At 37.3% G+C, this 20996-nt stretch overlaps 1 protein-coding gene across 2 annotated transcripts in view; it reads left to right on the forward strand.

The window, feature by feature from the left end:
* The first annotated feature begins 1786 nt into the window (after window positions 1-1786).
* LOC306862987 (protein phosphatase EYA1-like) overlaps window positions 1787-20996 on the forward strand; it is a 45282-nt gene continuing 26072 nt past the window's right edge. The window contains exons 1-7 of one of the 2 annotated variants that reach the window (XM_079406117.1): window positions 1787-2064; window positions 8368-8495; window positions 10856-10933; window positions 13278-13344; window positions 13708-13853; window positions 16162-16284; window positions 20861-20943. In XM_079406117.1, coding sequence (XP_079262243.1) covers window positions 8372-8495; window positions 10856-10933; window positions 13278-13344; window positions 13708-13853; window positions 16162-16284; window positions 20861-20943 — 621 coding nt within the window. In that variant the 5' untranslated portion in view covers window positions 1787-2064; window positions 8368-8371. Of the gene's footprint in view, window positions 2065-6685; window positions 7277-8367; window positions 8496-10855; window positions 10934-13277; window positions 13345-13707; window positions 13854-16161; window positions 16285-20860; window positions 20944-20996 lie in introns of those variants that run through there. The other variant, XM_079406118.1, reaches the window with a different exon arrangement.

A 20996-nucleotide genomic window follows, 5' to 3' on the forward strand; every position in this document is an offset into this window, starting at 1 on the left:
AGCACACACAGTTTGTTCAGTATAAAAACCATTACGCCTATGGAGAGTCCCCATAAACCACAAAAACCAACATGTGTGTGTGTGTGTGTATTCTTGTTATTCTTTTTGTATAAAATAAATTTACTTATATTGTTATATATACTCTAATTTTTAATTGTATATACATTATACTGTATGTAAATAATGTATAATATACACATATGCACATGTTTGTTAATATATACATAATATATACATATACATACATAGTTGCATACATAGTTGTCTATATTATATATTGTGTTTTTTTTTTGTTTTTTTTTGCTGCTTTGTACATCGGTTATTGGCTATTTCTTGTTATTTTGTTTTTATTACCTGTGTCCTGTCCTGTTACTGTCTTTCTGTTGCACTGTGGAGCTTCTGTCACTACAACAAATTCCTTGTATGTGTAAACATACTTGGCCAATAAAGCTCATTCTCATTCTCATTCTCATTCTCATTCTCATTCTCATATATGTTCATTTACATATAAACATGGTAGTGGTCTTAATAATGTAACACACACACACACACACACACATGTTGGTTTTTGTGGTTTATGGGGACTCTCCATAGGCGTAATGGTTTTTATACTGAACAAACTGTGTGTGCTATCGCCCTACACCAACCCTACACCTAAACTTAGCCCTCACAGGAGACTTTGTGCATTTTTAGATTGTCAAAAAAACACCATTTAGTTTGTTTTTTAAGCCTTTTGAATTACGGGGACATAGGCAGTGTCCTCATAAACCACCTTCATATTGTAATACCTCTGTCATACCCATGTCATTATACAAATTTGTGTCTTCATAAACCACATAAACACGCACACACACACACACACACACACACACACACACACATATGTATATATATATATAAACATATGCTGCACATATATATTGGTACACATAAAATATCTATTATATATTAACATATCTGGCTATCTATCTACCTATGTATCTAATTAAATTTAAAAATAAATGAAATTGCATGTTAAATTTTAATAAATGTGTATGTATCTTTATTTCAATGTAAATGTATATATACATATGTTATATTGGGAGATTCACAACAATTCACAATAGGAATGCATTTCTTTATGTAATAGATTGCATTTGGTAATATTCCATTGTGAGGAAGCAGTGAAGGTAAACTTTGGAAACAAATGAAGTAATAAGCTGGAGCAGACAGACGGCAGTCATTACCTTGCAAACAGCAGTGAACAGTCTACTTGTTGATGGAGGGCTTCCACTACAACGCTGATCGGACGAGCCAGTTTGCTCCAATAAAATCACCTCCATCATTTACAAACTATATTTACTTAATGCATACCTACTAGGATCCTTTTGTCAGGGACCAGAAAGAATCAGCCACAAAAAAGAACCGGTTTGTGGGAAGAAGAAAATAAAAATAAACGGGAGAGAGAGGAGAGAGAGAAAAAAAAGATGTGCCCTGGGGCTGTGTGTGTGCAGAGCCACAGGATCCAGCAGACTAGCAGAGATGCATGCAGGATCTGCCGTTTCATTGTCTTAGGATCACTGATACAATCTAGGAAAGCTATATTGCTTAAAGCTGTGAGTGAATGACATATGGAGGACTGGTGTGAAGAAAACTCCCCAGTGCCTCCTCCAAACTAAAGTCTTCCTGTGAGAGAGAGAAGCAAGCAACTTTCTGCGCTTTCAAACTGCATGCTCCCTCCCTCCCTCTCTGTCTCTCTCAACCGGCTCTCTCTCTCTTTCACTCTTTTTTTTTTTTCCTCATCCTCAGAAACTAGCTAGTCACTGCCTGCAGCAGTAATCGGACAACTCTCGTTCTTGCTCGGAGTCTGTCTCTTGAGATCTAGCACGGGACTCCATGACTTTTCACCCTTAAAATGAAAAAGAAAAAAGTTGTCTTTTATCGCTAATCTGCGCGTTTAAAGTCAACTCTGAGAGAAGTTTCTTTTATTTTAAAAAACTTCTTTATTTGCTCTGGAACGGACAGACACTCATTGCAAAAAAGGAGGAATAAAAGAAAAAGTGCAAGGATTCTACCATAATTGTAGTGAGTACTATTTTGATTAGTCTTTTCTTCTGCTTTTATTATTTTACGCGTCCCGTGTTGAACTTTTTATGTAATTTTTAGTTACATTGGTATTTGCAGCTGTGATCACATAATCAAGATCTAGATTAAATTGAAATATTTTCAAAAACGCCTTTGGATTTTTTATGTTTCAATCAGGAGTTGTTTAAATGACAAAACTGCAGTCCTTCAAAACTGGCAACATTATCAAGTTATCTCTCAACAAATTGTATTTTTATTTTTATTTTTATCTACACTTAATGTACTGCTAAATCCTCAATAGTGCCGGTTTACTTGATTACATTTAATAAAATACCAAAATAAATCTACTTGTGTCAGGAACACCATTTTCAATAGCTACAAAAATTATATTGCTGTAGTATTTATTGGCAGATTAATTTTAAAACATAGATATCAAAGTTCATAAAAGCTAATTGCTGTTTATACATATAAAGCATTTACTTGTTTTATACTACAGCAATATGTTGTATACTATTTTGAGTTCACTTTCCTACAAATTTCCAATTTCAGTTTTATTTAAAAATTTCAATGAATACACACTGTGTATTTTAACATAAAATTCCTTATACAATACAGAAACAGCTTAAACAGTTTTAAGACACATCATGTCACTTTCACCGCTTGCCGCTCAAATTTAAATCCCCAGTGACTCTCTCTCACACCTGAGAGCTCACGCACCTGATTCACACCTTCAGCCGTTTCAAATTCACCTTTTTACATCTCATCCTCAGCCCTCGGGTGAGGACTACTTTTTTTGATTCTTTAAAACAGGTGTACAAGGCAATGAAATAAGAGATTGCATTGTAAATAATGACCCCATTTTGAGTCCTAGACAATAAGTTTCTATTTTTCATCCAGCAAGTAAAACCCCAGATTCTATTCAGCTGGCAGAATAAACAAGACCAGTTCAGTTTTAGCAGTTGACATCCAATGCCATCTGCTGCAGGCAGGAATGCTTTAGGGTAGACAGACAGGCAGATTGGTGTCTTGTAAGACATCGGCAGGCAGCCACCAAAACCAAGACACCCGTACATTTTTGAACGAGATGTTTTCTATGCAAGGATGAGGATGTTTCTTTGAGAATTTAGCATTTTGTGTTATCCGGATAAAATTATACAGAACTTTCTCAAAATGGATAATATTCTTTTCACTTTAGTCTTGACGTTTTGACTTTCTGTGCATTGATTTAGTAAATAAGCACTGGAAATTGTTTTTTAAATCTGATTTTATTTTATAATAAATGAAAAGCCATCCCACGGCAGCTGTTTCCTGGCTCACGTAGTTTTTTTTCCAGAGTGTGTTAATACGGTGTTGCCTCCAGCCGCCCTCTCTGTGTTCCTTTCGCACAATAACCTCGCTTATCTAATTACCTCATAATGGGCTGCTTGATTTGGACTGTTTACACACTGTATTTGTTTTAATAAGGCATACGTTCGACTGCATTAAGCTCTCTCCGATAAGCCCTCATGCGTTCAGTCCCACGACGTGCCGTTGTTTGCCGAAGGCCCAATGCGTTCCGTATGTGTGCGGCCAAGCTGGAAACGGTGCATGGTGAAAGACACAGGGTAAATTGAAACTGCACTGTTTATGAGATAGAGACAGCGGAAACGGTTTGTGGCGATTAGTTGTTTACTAAATACAGTAGAGTGTTATTTTGTTAACATGCCACTGTTGGTCTCAGGAAAATGTCGCTCAGAGAGAAGGAAATAAGGGCTGAGAAGCTCAATTGATCACGGCTCTTCTACATTCACAATTCCTTTGTGTTTGTTTACATGTAATCAAGAAGTTTGTTTACTTAAGCAGAGGAGCAGAGGATGAGCTAAACCTGTGTCTTTTTTTTTTTGCTTTTAGGGTGTCTGTGTAGATGCAGGTTTTAATGTTGTGAATTAAAGAAAATAGGGGAAAAATTAATTAAATGTAAATGTAAAATCTGTTTTTTTTTGTTTTTGTTTTTTTAAATTTAAATTCAATGCAAAGGAGTGTTTTTGTAAAATTCAAACCTGAGAAAAAAGTATGCATTCAAATTTAATGCTTTTTCAGTAACAATTACGTGTTCGCAGTGTGATCGCCCTTTTTTCTGTGACACTGCGGTGGGGAGAATTTGATCAGATGTGTACCTTAAAAATTCTCTGGTGGACAATCAAAGCGGATGGACTTCTGGAAATAATTTAACGGCTTGAAGAGCTCAGAATTAACAGATTTAATGTAGCTGCGCTGTCAATCGCTTCAGCTCCATGTCAGATTGAACAAAATGGAAGAGACAAATTGCTTATCAGCAAACCGCAGCACGTGTTCGGAATGAAGATTAAAATTACACAAAATTTTCAAATTTCAATTGTCTGTTTAAATGAAAAATGAAAAAGCAAACATAAATATGTGTCCTTTGATTTGATAATCGATATATTATATTATATTATAGGCCTCATTTATTAGTATATATTGATTATCTTAAGTTGATAGTTTTTATGTCATTTTTAAAAGCATATAATTTGTATTTTAGTACATTCACAAATTTAAAAACAAAATTAAATCTGAAATTACAGGCACGCATTTCTCATTCTGTTCTTTTTTATGCTTAAAGTAATCAGTGTTTTGTTGTCGGTGGACATTTCTTTGCTCTATGCTCACAGTGAAGTGTAGCATTTTGTAAACTGTGTCTAATTCTAGTCACATCTGTGTTCAATTGTTGTCTACATCGACATTCTTTGCAAGTGGATTTATTTTTCCTGGGCCACCATGTGGATTCAGCTGACCAGCTTAAGTTGGGATTAGTTGTTTTAAAGTTATTATGATTAAAGCGTTGTTTTTCAAAACTAGTAACTTACAACACATGTTTTGCATAGTCTATGAAATTCAAAAAGAGACATGCATGTCTTGCCCTATAAAATTACAATCTTGTAAACTGTGGCTGGAAAGCAGGCAGGGGAAAGCGACACTAATATTTCATTATAATTTTTTCAAATTTTAAAAATATTATTTGAATTTAAATATACTTGACAAAAAATCCCACAGTATAATAAATACCACCAAATATTTCAGCCATGCTTGTTATTACATCAGAATTGAAGTATTCAGGTGAATCTCATCCGTGTCGGAGCGGCTCAGACAGCCCGCGTGCTCTACAATGATCAATGTTAAAAGCCCGGCGGTGTTTGCCGATGGAAACGCAGTGCTTGAAATAAGCAAAGCGAGACAAAAAGCCATGCAAACAGTCATGAGTGAAACGTGTTTGGCTTTTTTGATGACACTTCCAACGCAGCTCTTTGTTCCCGAGAGCTTCAAAGACAGCTCAGTTCAGGTTGAATTCAAGCGCACATCAAAGATGCTGAATGCACTCCTTTTTGTTTAAACAATAAATATTTAGCAGTACAGCACAAGGGCTTGTTTTTGCTTTTAAAAGCCCCCCGGCCCCTCCCTTCCCCATTCACCTGGTGAAAAATCACCTGCTGGATGAGGGGCTTTGCCGTGAGACCGGCATGCGTAATACCTCGTAAGCTCAGGGCGCTGAATGCAGGCCGTAGCAAGATCTTTATTTCCCTTCCTTCTTCATCTCCCTTGTCTTGCCGTAAAACAGCTTGTGCTGGACTTTTTATAGAAAGCCGAAGTACTGTTCCCAAGCTTAGAATGATGTAAAGAATGACTTTAGAGCACACAACTGTGTTAATATGACTAGACGGGGTCAAGAGAAGGAGAAATTTGGAAAAAAAACTTGACCATTATTCATCACAGCACGACCATTGTGGGAAGAGGGGGGCAAAAAACACCAAGACCAAACAGCTCGGATTACTACATCATGAAAACAGCCCAGCATTAAAAATTCATGCAGGGATTTTTCAGACATTTTGGTGGAAAGGCCGAATAACCGTGACCTAGATCCAACAATTCGGCTCCGGTCTGATATTGGGTAATGGCGCCACAGGTATCAGTGCAGAAGTGGACGGCAGAATGTAATTGTCAACTAAAAAGAGTAATAGCAGCATTTGAAGTATCATAGAAAACATATGTGGCCCCATAGGTTCCACTCCAACTGTACAAGATGCACTCAATACGTTCAACTCCAACTTTTTATATAAGATACACCCAATACGTTTCACTATGACTTATTGTAGAAAATGCACTCAGTAGTATCTATTTGTCCCCCAAACCCTCAGGCGAAGTCCCAGTCATCCCCCTGACCATCATTAGGAACTGTCAGTGCGCCTGGAGAGGGAGTGTAGATAAATTTCAGATTGTGTCAATTGCAGATGAAAGATGCTAGGGGTGTCATGCTTGACTAGCTTCTGTTCAACAAAGTCCCATCTCTCTCAGCCTTAACCCCCCCCCCACACACACACACACACACACTTCAATACACTTCCAGAGGCAACAGCAGCAATGACCTCGAGCAGGCGCCCCTGGCTTGCTCGCCCAAAACTAACCCCCCCTCCTGGTCACCCACCCCTCCCTCTCCTGCTTACCTTGGCTAAGCCGCTTTGCATGTTGATTGGGGGAGGACTAATCCAGTTTGCAGCTGTCGTAGACCAATGATGAATCACCTTTCCGTCATTCAGCCAGGAGGAGGGAAGACCTGGAAGGAGGAAACAATGGTGGAGGGGTTGAGCCTACAGACAATGTGCCTCTCTGTTCCACCGACTCCTCTCTTCCCATTCTGTGCGAGAATAACAAAAATGTTTTCTCAGACAACGTCTATTGTGTCACGGATGGCTCTTCACAGAGACATTGAGCTGATATAACAAGGAGTGATATTGTTTTTAGGGTCCTGGCAGGTGGAAAAGGGGATAGGGAGAAAGAAAGAGAGGGAAAAACACTATTTGACATAAATGGTTGAGGTCCGTCCAGTTTCAGGTAAGAGGGAGCTGATTTGCTGCCAGCAGCATCACTGAAAAGCAGCCAGTTTTGTTTAGCAAAGTTCAACGGCTTGAGACACTTCAGGAGAAGGTGTCTGGACGTTTTTGTAAACTGCTGGATGTGTGAAAGAATCAAGACAGAGAGAGTTAGAGGTGTTAGAGAAGGAAAAGATTTGATAAATAAGCTTTGTGTCGGAAACAGACGTTGTTTGAAAAGCAAGTCGAGTTTTAACATCTCTATGGCATGGATTATTTTTTCCCCGTTTTAACTGCGACCATCTGTAACGGATATTTTATAGTCGATCAAGAACGACGGCTAAAAAGAGGTATGATAATCTACGCTGATAAAGTGTTTCTTATTTCCTCCTCTTTGTTATTCATAAAAATCCAAATGTTTGTTGATTGCAGTGACACGACCATTCCCAATTGATTCTGGCAGAGCGGCATGCAAGGCATTGCGTTTTTGGCGCAATTAGCGCAATAATGCTTTTCTGAAGACTGATGTGTGTTTTAGTTTTGCGGCCACGTTCACATCACACACAAACACCCGTAACATACATCCGACCGCAGACACACACATTTGCCTGACCTTCCATTTGCTATGCATAATAAAATCCCGCGAGTGTGCGATGGAGCCAGTAGAATAATGTTTTCAGTGGTGTGGCCCTCGGTGCATAAACAAAGAAACAATTAAGACGCTCGCCAGAGCAAACAGCATGCTTTAGTGAACTCTTCAGTCGCTCTCGTTGAGGTTTGAGACCTCACAATCACACATATCTCTCTCTCACGCGGCCCCGGCTATTGCTGCCTCAGATCAGAGATCGCTGAGGGAAATGAAAGTATGAAAATTGCAGCGGGGCCAGTGGTGGTTAATTTTTAATGCTTGAAATGAGAAAGTCAATCAATCATCAGATGTCTCATTAATTGTTAAATTTGTGTCAAATGTCATTTGATGTGCCTCAAGGGAATGCCCTTGTTAAGCGGATTTCTCTGGAGAGCTGCTGGAATGTTCTTGTTTTAATGTAGTTTGTTTTCGAGAAAGCCACATTTTTTTATTAATTATTTAAATAATGTTAATGAATATATTTTTTTTATACAGTATAATAATATAAAATTATATGTGCAGCCTCTTTTTTTGCTGTTATTCTGAAATTGTATGCTGTTTGTAAAGGTAATAGATGGGTATTGTTTTAAATGTCTCTTTTCTATTTTAGCTTCATAAAAATGTCAGCATTGGGTTTTTAAATATATATGGATTGTATTATATAATAATTATTTTTAGTCAGTGTTATGTAATTGTTAATTGTTAATTTTGAACAATCACTCATATTTCAGATCTTGATGTACGCGTTAGTTTGAGTGTGTGCGCATGTGTCATTCAGTATCATGTGAACGTCTGTGTGTCTCTTCCTCTCAGGTCTATGGAAATGCAGGATCTAGCTAGTCCACACAGCCGAGTAAGTGGAAGCAGTGAGTCCCCAAACGGTCCCAACATCGACAACTCACATATAAATAACAATTCCATGACACCAAATGGCACTGAAGGTACGTCTCCAAAGCCTCTGGCGGGCCGTATACCTTCATTACTGTGGATAGCGCTACAGCACACGGTTTTTAACCTGCACATTCCCTTTTTGTAACATTTATGCACCGTTAAGTTGCGGAAAAGTTAAATCCGTATTAAATATCTGCAGATTTTTGCTCTGTTGGCTATGTGAGGGGGGATTCATATACTTCAATTTGGCTATTGTAATCCGGTCAATTTTTTAATCAAATTAAATTGAAATATACATGAATTTGAAGTATCTGTTTCCCTGACCTGTACAATACCATAATTCTATATTTCTACATAAATTCTTGCAAATGCATCAGTGCACTTTAGCGCTACATGTTAAAAATGACTCAATGTGTGCACTATATAAACTGTTGACCTTTCAGTGTTTTCACGGCCCATAATAATTTTATTCAGCTCTGAAGTAGTTTACATAATGTAATCTTGACTGTGGTTTTCTCCCATTTCTGTAGTGATAAGCCCCAATCTGTGACAGTGCAGATTGTCATTTGTCCTGTCCCGTTCTTTCTCCCTATAGGTGATAACATCACTATGCTTACCACAGCTGACTGGTTGTTAAGTTCTAGTTCACAGTCCGCTGCAGGTTTGTGCAGTTCTGGCGAAACAATGAAAGGACAATACTTGGCGTCATATGTGAAATTACACACGTTATAAAGTAATTTCAGCCTGAGGTAATCCTAACAATTCCATCTGATTGCATTCACAATTGTGAAAAGCCAATTTGATGCACTCACATCTCTTCAACTATTGTGCCTTTCATTTGGACTCTTGTTTGGCATTATGTGTTGTGTTATGGTGAATCTGTTGACAGCATGGTTTGAGACTTTTTGACTATGATTCCAGACCGTCAATTAATGGTTAAAAAGCTGCGGGCACGCGTAATGTGCGTTTAGCTTTTTATTTGATGTTCTGCAGGACGGTTTTATGGTTATGTGTGGTATGTGATAAGACTTGACTGCACTAGTTTCTGCATGTGCCGTGCCACTATTTTCCCGTATCCCTTCGAGAAGGAGGGGTGGGGGGAGCGTTGGGACGTATTCAAACCGCTCCCCATCGACATGTGTTCCTTTGAGGGAGAGCATAGCTGCAACATGTTCGACATGACAAGCTGATGGCTACCTCAGCCGTGAGGGATTTCAGTGGGCATGACTCCGTACCCACATTGTGAATTTTGTTTTCATAAATGTAAACCTCCACCCCACCCCCTCCTGAGACAGAGATGGATTCATTTCAAAGATCCGGGCCTGTCTAAATGCTGTGAAATTGTCTCCCGTTTGCCCTCATTGTAGTTGGGAGTGGTTGGGTTAAACACATTTTGTACACCATGCATTGCCTTGACATATCAATTATGCTGCACGTCCATGCATTCCACAGTTTACTCCTGCCATTAAATTCCACCTTTTTTGCCTGTTTTCCCTTGATGCTACATAAAACCCTTCCGGTAAGAAATCAAGTGACTAATAATATTTAGAATATATAATTTTACATTAAATAAAAGTTCAATGTTTTCAATGTTAAAAAAAAGTAAATAAATAAATAAGAGTATGTTTTATAGCATTCAAAAGTTTGGAGTTGGTAAGACTTTTTAAATGAAGTCTCCTATGTTCACCAAGGCTGCATTTATTTACTCAAAAATACAGTAAAAATTCTTATTAATATCGATGTTGAAAACAGTTGTGCTGCCTAATATTTTTGTGATACATTTTCAAGATTATTTGATGAATAGAAAGCTCAAAAGAACAGCATCTTTTGTAATTAATTTCTTTCAAAAAAAAAAAAAAAAAAAAAAATGGACTGACTCCAAACTATATATTTATTTATTATACTATATATTTAATTATCTACTCTCTACTCTTTGATTTTTACATGTCATTCGGTCAGAAGTAGATTGGTTTATGCATTTAAATAATAGTGTTTAGTATGGCTATTGTCCTTATATCAACACAAGAGCTGTGTGTATTGGAAGGGAAGTGTCCTTGTTTTATTTGTAGAAGAGATTAGCTTTAATTGTTGGCCTCTCTTGTGAGTTAGCCAGGATAGAGCTGTCGAAACCTGAAAGCTCTATTATCTCAATAGAAGCCCACTTCATTATGCCACCCTTACAATACCCAACCACCTAATGATCCTTTTCACATTGTGAGGCAATAAAACCATCTGGATGAGCACTTTGACGTTACAAAAGTTTGCTTTTTGGCTATGCTTTAAATTCACGCATTACTTTAAGATTAAGTATGTTGATTTTACAAGCAGAAAGGCATTTGCCTGTAGTGTGACTGACAACCGGTTTTACCAGTGCAGTGTCACATATGCTCTGCTTTCCTTCTGCTTGCAGTTAAAACAGAGCCAATGAGCAGCAGTGAAATCGCCACCTCTGTAGCAGACGGCTCTCTAGACAGCTTCTCAGGATCAGGTACGACACGCACACACTCAAAGCTGTAGAGCTGACTGGTGGGAAATGATCCCAAAGATGGGCTACTGATAAGCCGAGGCCCAGGAAGTGGCCCTGTGGCTGGAGCTCTGGTAGCATGAGGCTCTGTCTCAGTTCCCAGGCCAACAGGTGCTGAGTTATGACCCTCCCAGCCCCCTTCTCGGCCCTAATCGAGTAACACCCCATCCCGGTGGCTCGCACACCCTATGGGTTTTAGATGCATGACTCGTAAATGATGAAATACCGTTCGAAACCACAACTTTATAAAGTTTGATAAAACGGGAGACGTAAAGTGATATTAAATGCCTATTTGTACTCCATTTCTAAGACATTTTGGAACCACAAAACCAGTTTGCATTGCGTCAAAAGCTTTATACTCTCAATGGTCTATTTTCAAACTTAAGCATACAAATTTAGGTAGGTCTACTCCATGTTATAGACTCCTCACATTACTTACTAAGCAAATGCGAGAACACTTCACGGAGTATTACATTCCTGCTAATTTGTCTTATTTCCCTACCTATTTGACTAAGTACCTGATACCTTTATGTTAGACTCATATAAATCATGGCTCGGACTTCTATCTCTGACAATATGAATGAAGTGAAGTCATTTGAGACTGTTTTATACTCCGGGGGATGCAGTAGTGTAGAGGTTCAGTGTTTGTCCAGACCAGGTGCTGAAGTGTGGGGAAAAGGCCCTGGTTTCAGGGCGCAAAGAATACAGTTACATAGAGCAAGAGCTCCTTAACTAACCCTTACTTTAGATGTCACAGCCAATTATACATGCAAGGCAAGAGAATCGCAATATTCGTAATACCTCCACCCTAAAGAAAAGTCATCCAAAACTTCACAAAGGACCAAGCTTATATTTAGCAGTCTAAAAACAGCAATGGTAAGTTAGTAAGCCTAGTAATAGTTATTATTTTTAAAAACGAATATGTAATACATGGGTTAAAAATATTCTATTCTATTCTATTCTATTCTATTTGTATTTAACAGTATTATTAGTGTTTAGTATAAAATTAAATTAAGCATTTATTAAAATAAAAATTCCAATTAATAATATTACACATTATTAATAGTAGTAATAAACAAATAATAATAGTAATAAGAATAAATATAGAAAAAATATATTGTATAATAATTTTAATTGCAAACAATATAACAAAAACGTTTTAAAAAGCAAAATATATTTATGTTTTGTATACATTAAAAAGTATTAAAAAAAACAGCAACAAAAATAATTAATTAAAATTTCTGTCATGGTGCACACACGAGGAGGACACAGGAACACGCAGATGAGGATGTAACTCAAATAATAGTCTTTACTGAACACATCGAGGCAGGGCAAGGCAAGGCTTACAGACAGGAAACACCGGGGGTAACGAGTAGACAAGACGACATCAAACTCAGACAGGACTATAAACACAGGTTAATCATAGATAATTAGACGTACACGGCTGGACAAGAATAACTAATAATCACATCAGACAAGTACAGGAAACAAACCATATATGGAAACAAGAGGCGGGAACACATGACACAAACGACAGAGGACTGCCAATTTCCTGATAATAATATTACATGTTATAATAATAATTATAATTATAATTAATTATAAATGTATTGTTTTATTATTATATAAAATATATACAATAACTGTATAACCATTTTCATTGCATTTTCATTGATGAATAATAAAATAAAATAATGTATTAAGTTGTTGTTATTTATTTAGTTTTTTTTTTTTTTTTGGCAAAAAGTACCTTTTAAAGGGGCACAAGGGCACTACAATTTGAGCGCAGTTTCCAAAACGTAAGCCGTGCATTCACTGGCACATCAAAAGATCTCATGTTGCTCTGTAGTGTTTGTGTGAGATAACTGAATGGCCCTCCACACCGTCATTAAGGGCTGGGAACCACGGGTCCGGTATGTGTCTAATGAAGGCTCCTTATGTGTACTACTTACCTGTAATCAGGCCCACTGATTTCTCATTTTACGGTCTACTTTAAACCCTCCGGTGTGCATGGCCATACATCATTCCCAGCTCCGTGTGTGCGTGTTTGTGGACACTAGGCCTTTCCATCCTGTGTAGGTTTTTATGTATACAGTCAGCAGAAAACGCTCCCATATTACCTGATTATTTTCCTTCGTTATTGCTCTTAATTTTTCAACCTAAAATAAGGTTAGTGAAATAAATAGTGTAATGCAATGTAATTACTGTTTCCTTGGATTCCAGAAGTTCTGTTCGCAAAGAATAATATTTACCTTATTTTTTAATGTTTGAATATGTGCTTGCCTCTTTTCTTTTTAACTCTCCACAGCCATTGGAACCAGTGGCTTCAGCCCAAGACAAACTCACCAGTTCTCTCCCCAGATTTACCCTTCCAAGTAAGGCTTCTTTTATTTTTCTTTAAAAAATAAGCAGCATCCAACTTCATTTGGGCCTTTAATTAGATCCTTCTGCCAGATTCTGGACTCTCCGGCTGCTTTGTTTTCATTGATGTCTGCAGCTTGCGTACTCCAAAATCTGTTGTAATTATTATCTTGCAAAAATTTCCCTTGTGATTTATTATTCTTTCGCAATGTATATCAGCTGCTTAATGGCTATATTTTTCTCTGTTTCACAGCTTGGCCAAATATTTATGATTAAGTAGCAGAATCACAGAGAATTTGTCTTTGAGCAAATTTTTCAATTTGGGCTTTTGGGTAAAAATACATTTCTCCCTTTTCTCTTACTTTGCTCTCAAATAGCAGACCCTATCCACACATTCTTCCGACTCCTTCTGCCCAAAATATGGCCGCGTACGGACAGACGCAATACACCACAGGAATGCAGCAGGCTGCTGCCTATGGCACGTACCCTCAGCCAGGCCAGCCCTATGGGATTCCAGCCTATGGTAACTGACTCAGTTCGTTATTTTCTATGCTTTAAAGCTTTGCAATTCAGATTGTGCTTTGCTTTTCACTCAATCAGATGAACTCCCACCCTTATGAAACATTTACTATATTGTCTGCCTTAGTATTAAACTAAATTTATTTGTATTATTGTTAAAAAAAATTGTCTTTTTTTAATCTTTTTTTTACATTTAGAATGTTTTAGAATGTTTTAGAATTTTTTTCACATTTTAGAACTTTTTGGTTAAATCTTGTAGAATTTTTGGTCATTTTTAAAATGTATTTATTTATTTACTGACAGTGATGGAAATGTGAACAGCTTTATAAACATTTGAATTATTATTATTATTATTTTTAGGCATAATATTAAAAGCATTTTTGGCAAACAATCATTTTATAAGAGTCGTCTTGTTTACCTGCATTTCATAAACAAAATATTTCTACTGGGCGAACATTACCTAAGTAATATTCATGAGCAGGTTTTGTGAGGAATCTCTCACTTTTTGGATATGTCCTTATTTTTTTGACAAATATGGCCAATATTTAATGTTTTTTCTTCTAATGCATTTAATTGAATTGCAAGTCTTCAAATGAGATGCTGTTTAATTTGAGCATTTAGCATTTGTAGCATTTTAGATGCAGTCCATTCAACCGTAAGTGGACTACGAAGTGGACTTTACAGGGTATTCCGCCATCTTAAGTGAGATTCCAACCCAAAGGGAGCGAACAAGTCCAGTTCGAAGGGTACTGTGAATGGCATAGGAAATAAGGGAACATCGCTACATCACTTCACAGGAAGTGGAGAGGGAAAATCACCCACCGCGTCACCAGTCAAAACTAACAATGGAGCAGAGCCGTTGAAAGAGTTTTTTTAAAGGCTCTGCAATAGAAGGGTTCACTTATGAATTAGATTATTATACAAACTAGAGTATTTATTAGTGCTGTCAATGATTAATCGTGATTAATCGCATCCAAAATAAAAGTTTTTGTTTATACAATGTACGTGTGTGTGCTGTGTATATTTATTATGTATATAAAAATAGACACACATACAATATATATTTTGAAAATATTTACATGTATACAGTATATTTAAATTCATATCATTTAAATTAAATATAAATATATTTAATATATAAACATAACATATTTTTCTTAAATATATACATGCATGTATGTGTGTGTGTATATATATATATATATATATCACGTAAACAAAAACCTTTATTTTGAATGTGATTAATCGCGATTAATCGTTTGACAGCACTAGTATTTATGAATGGTTATGGTGATGAATGTCACATTTGCATATTGTATTGTATTAATAGGTAAAAAAAAAAAAAGTAAAACCGGCAATAAGCAGCTAAGCCTCTGTCATTTTATTTACTTTAGCTACCTCTACGAACACTACAACAATAGTACAAGTTAAATTTTGACTTTATTTATTAGATGCAAAATTGTATATGTGTTTTATATGTATTTAAATTTGAAAGTATAAAATAAATTACAATATTTATGTTATATCATAATCTGCGTGATCCTGTCATTGCCTCTCTTTTTTTTTTGTGATGTTGCAGGGCATTCCAAATGAGCGATTATTGTCAGCAAAGTCAGTGCTCAGCAGTGAGCACTGCGTAGGGACCCTATCAATCGGAACACACATTTTGTCTCATACTTAGCATGTAGCTTTAAGCAATTCTGAAACTTAGCTAACAACGTGCTGATCACTAACATTAGGCTAACGCTTACCTAGCCCTTAGTCGCTCCTTTTCCCACCTTCAATCGAAACTTGGGACTCTGCTGACCTTTAGTTTTGCATTTGCAGACTCAGTATCTCTTTTAGACAGTTACTAATTTTTTGCTAGTTCGACAGATAAGAGATATGTAAAGATTTCAATTCCTTGTCTACACACTGTGAGAGCCCAACTCAAGATAGAAATGTTTTTCCAACGTTATGAAACCTTTGCGAAAATATGCGCACAGATAATGTTGTTTAGGTAGAACAATCTCGAAATACGCTCTCGAGGGTTCTCGAGGGTTTGTTTGAGTGGAAGCAAAACGCAAACCTGCATTGGGCCTGATTCAATCTAATCAAAAAACAGGTTTGTTTTAACTCTGACCAGCAAATTCTTGGAAGTCCATGCTGAGTTTGGCACAAACACTTCATTGCAAAGGTTGCTTGAACCACGGCCCAGTGCGAAACAAGCCACCGTTATCTTTTATTCTGGATTGTCATGGAAGGAGTAACACTGAGGATTGTGCATCATGCTGCTCTGGTGTCACTAACTGATTTAGGTCCATTGTGGGCAGGCATCAAGACAGAGGGCGGACTGACCCAGGCTCAGTCTCCAGGCCAGAGCGGCTTCCTCAGCTACAGTTCCAGCTTCTCCACGCCTCAGACGGGACAAGCACCCTACAGTTACCAGATGCAAGGTCAGGAACACCCTCTACTCTTTTCTTATTCTGCTCTTCCCGGTGGAGTGACAAAATAGAGGCGTGATTCCTCTGTGGCCCCCTTCAAAAGAGGACACAATTAATGGCAGACACGCACCAATTCATAACATCCCCGAGCAGATGGTTGTATTAGGTTGTAGTTAGACACAGTCTTTTTTGCATTAGGCCTGAAGAGAACCAACTCAGATGGAAAAAATCCCTTTTTCCTCTTTAAGACCAGTCTTTTTCTCCTTTGCGCTCGGCCATGTACTTTCATAAGTAAGTTTGCTTTAGAAGGAACACCCGTGACTCTCGTCTTTGAGGTCAATTCATGGAAGTCACACTTGCGTACTGAGAATTAAACGTGCATCAGGCAAACTCTCTGCCACCCAATGTTTTTGTTGTTTTTTTTGAGTGTCCCTACTCCAAAACCAACAGCCTTTTTCTCCCATCTTTCTCCCTCTAGTGTTTTCCTTCAAGCCTCCAACAGTTAGCGCCAGTTTGAGCGCTGTAATCTCCAAATAATGTGTGACAGTAGAAACATCTCCACGTTTTTGAACGCTCTCCAGAGCATCTCACAATAAATAATGTGACATATGTGGTCTGTTGAAGCTTCTTTTCCATGCCTCATAAGTAAAAACTTTCTGCTTCTGCTGATGCTGCCTCAACACCAGGGTTGTAAGTATTACCCTGTACCAACCACAGAAGTTTAAAGGCCTGTTCACACCTTTCAAGTCCAATGAAACTAAATGTCGTGAAAGTATAGAACCCAAAGAATGCATCCGATGGTGTTTGATACCAAATTTGAGTAATTTTGGTCAATTTTGTTTGTACCTAAAGAACCTTGTTTAGCCTCCAGATGATACAAAATCAACAGACATCAAGTAAAATCCAATGAATGCTTATCACAGTATGATATTTTGGAGAAATGCATCGTTTCATTTTAATATTTTGTCGTGAATTTAGAAAATTTTGTGCCAAAATTTGGCAAGAATGTTCCTTGAAGATATAGTTCACCCCAAAAAATTTAAACCCTAATGTCACTCCAAACTTGTTGGAAAACAAAAGGAGAGCATCTTCACACAGTTCTTTTCCAAAAAAGGACAGTTCATGGTGACCATCTCTGTCAAACTTCTTTTTACCAAAAATAACCGCATACATGTTTGGAATTACATCATGATAGAATTGCCATTTGTAGCATGAAATGTCTCTTTAACTGTCATTTCACAACGACACTGCATTGAGTTTATTGTAAGTCAGAAACTGAGGGGCCTTCAGTCTTCCTTTCAAAGCCCACGCAGCCATAAACACATTAGCCACTAACTGCAAGAGCAGATGACAGATGACCATTAACCAGGCCAGTCTGTCTCTATTGGCTTCCTCTCGGTGCCTCATCGATTAGGCAGGTCTGGACTCAGAGGAAGAGACTCAACACGGTAGCCAAATGTAGACCCCCAATGTATATGATACCAACTGCTGTCCCATAACCCTTGTAGAGCGACCCTGCACCCAGCTGTCAGAGGGAATAGAATTAAATTAATGTTTTTACCCTGCTCTTTCATGTCTAATGGAACAGCGCTGGTTTTCTCTGATCATGATCCAGAAATGTAACACAGAAGGACCTTCCTGGCTTGAAATGTCATCACAGATTGTTGGGTTATCATAAATTGAACAAAATAGTGAGAGAATATGGAAATGTTAACTGATATTATTTCAGATCAAAATGCAGAGTGTTAGTGATCAGGCTTTTGTTCAGTTATATGGAAATTTAAAAAAAAATATGTAATATGTTGATTTCTAAAGCCACTTTTTGTAATGTCTAATCGGCTATTTGCTAGTCTGCCAAAATATATATATATATTTTTATAATTTTATTTTTGGAAGGGGAGGTTTCTCAGCAAATATCTATCTATCTATCTATCTATCTATCTATCTATCTATCTATCTATCTATCTATCTATCTATCTATCTATCTATCTATCTATCTATCTATCTATCTATCTATCTATCTATCTATCTATCTATCTATCTATCTGTCTATCTATCTGTCTCAGTGGAAATTTGCATCTCTCTATGCCAAAGAATTGAAAGACTTCTTGATGGCTTCTTGATTTCACTCAGTACATCCAAGTATAAATTAGGAATTAATTTTCCAGTTTCACACCTGTTTGAGCTTTGCTTCCTTTTCCATAACCATAATGGCTCTAAAGCACGAGTGGAGCCATAGAGTGGCTTCTCTCACTGATTTTCACTCAAAGTAGATGATAATTACAGCAAAAATTGGGCCTCCCTCTATTCTGCACATTGTGTGAGAGGAGCAGCAGACTGCTTTTTAAAGAAGCCCATCTGGACTTGATCGCTTGCTCCCTAGAGAGGCCTACAAAACTTCTGCTACAAATATTGTGCACTGATGATAGACATAGCCCATGGCAAGAGGACTGATCAAGCACAGCAAATGGACTCCCAATTGGAGAGGCCATGAGGAGAGCCAGTGTCTCGTCTTGAGTGAACTAACTGGAGCAAGACAGAGTGGAGAGGGGGAGGAACGGGGGAGTTTTTGCCCCTGGGAAAAACCAGGCCTCTCCCCAGCATGGAGTCATTCTTTTGGGACCGGAGGGGGTCTTGCTTGGCTTTTATGTGGCTCCGGACTCTCTCTGGAGTCAACTGCTTTCCTACGAGTCTTGGCTTTTATGACTTTTTGAACTGTGGATTTAGCTAATTTGTTGTGCATTGGGAGATTCATGTGTCTCACTTTATGTGACGGCTCAAGTCTGGGGAGGAAGTCAACAGCTTTTAGAGCACCTCTTGCTGTTCTTTAAAAACAAGAGATAAAAAGCAAGAAAGAGAAACAAACTTGCTTGTTGAGCCAGACAGTAGTCCACAATAAAAGCTGTTGTATGTTTGTTACAGTCTGAGGGGCCTCATTTTCCTGAACACCAGAAGATGAAAGACATTGCTTCTGTTTTTTTTTTTTGCTGAACAAATATCCAGTTACTCTTTTATATTATTATTGTGTTGAAAGTGTTGTATAGAGATAACTGATTATTCCAGGGTTACACACAACTTTTCGCAGCAGGTATTACAGCTGTTCATTAGTTTATTTCCTGGTTATGTTAGCTTAAGAAAACTTCTGGCAAAATGTGCTAAACCTGATTTAGAGGAATATTCTGCTTTCAATACATCTTAAACTCAATCTACAGCATTTGAGGCATAATGTTGATTAACACAAAAAGTAGTTTTGACTAGTCCCTCATTTTCTTTAAAAAAGCAAAAATCTAGGCACTAATCGGGTGAATTTTTTTGAGGATTTAAGAGTAGAAATGTAAAGTTTTTAAGTTTATAAACTTGTATTAAATTTTCTATTGAAACTTGTATATTATTTCAGCTGTTCAGTTCCTTTGATCATTTCTACAGCAGTGTTGGTATAGTTTACTAAAACACAAACTAACACTTTTGAAAATTAGTTGTTAAAAAGACACTAGTAAAACTTTTTTTTAATAAATAAAAAAAAACAACCTGACATAAAAAAAAAAATGAAAATTAGAATTTGGCAACTAGCTGAAATAAATATAGTTTAATATGAAATACTAAAATGACTAAAACTTAAATGTAAATAACATATTAATAAATATATATAAAAAATAAATATAAAGCTAAATAAAATATAATAAATATTATATAACAAATACAAATAAATATATAATAACTGATAAAAGCGCATAACAAAAATACAAAACTTTGAATAAATTAATCCCATTGACCTCCATTCTATGTGTCTCACTGTAACCCAGACTTTTGCTTTTTTTAAAGAATGTCTAAATAAATTTATGTCGATTGAGCTGAACTTGTACTGCACTCAGAATATTCTTCTACACCAGTTTTTCAGTCCGCTTGAGAATTCCAATTTGATTTGAGCACCGTGACTCCAAGAAGCACCTCAAAACGCAGCTTACCTCCAGGCTGTCTCGCCCCTATAACTCATGTCATGTATGTTATTAAGTCATTAGATGCTATCTCTCCATAGAGAGATTTAATTACCCAGAAGGTGCTTCTTTGAGCAGCTTGAAAAGAAGACAGATATACATATTCATTGAGGCAGGATGTCAGGTAAAACTCCCATCCTCTCCCTCCCCCTCATTCCCAACAGTGGTCATGTGTCTGTCATTGTAAAGGTAGCGATGGATGAAATAATAGACCCAACCCCCTTTCCTCTTTATTTCCGTCCATCGGCCAAGATCCAATCACTGATATGGAGAAAGAAAAGATAAAGCCACTGTTACATCCCACCCACCAACACGCACACATGCCCTCTCTCTCTCTCACACACACAAACACACACACACAATCCCTCATACCCCTATAGTACCTTCAAGGCTTTGTCTTAAATGCCTTTGAGGTGTGTTAGGTCTTGCTTGACTCGACCCCCATCTTCAATTTAAAAATATCATTTATTTTGAAGGTTATATTTCGCTTATCGTCCTCAGAATTACATCAGTTGCAAACAAAGCCTCATTTGATTTGATCTTTGTGTGCTTTGCATTGCGATAGCTCACGATTATGTTTCTTTCTCTCATAGGAGGCAGTTTTACAACAACTTCAGGGCTGTACGCTGGAAGCAATTCCCTCACAAACTCGACTGGATTCAATAGTACACAACAGGTAGCTGTAATCGAGTTTCTATCCCTCACTATCTAGTCTGTTGAAATCACATT

The sequence above is a fragment of the Barbus barbus genome (assembly GCF_936440315.1).
Source record: "Barbus barbus genome assembly, chromosome: 44".
Classification (NCBI taxonomy): Eukaryota; Metazoa; Chordata; class Actinopteri; order Cypriniformes; family Cyprinidae; genus Barbus; species Barbus barbus.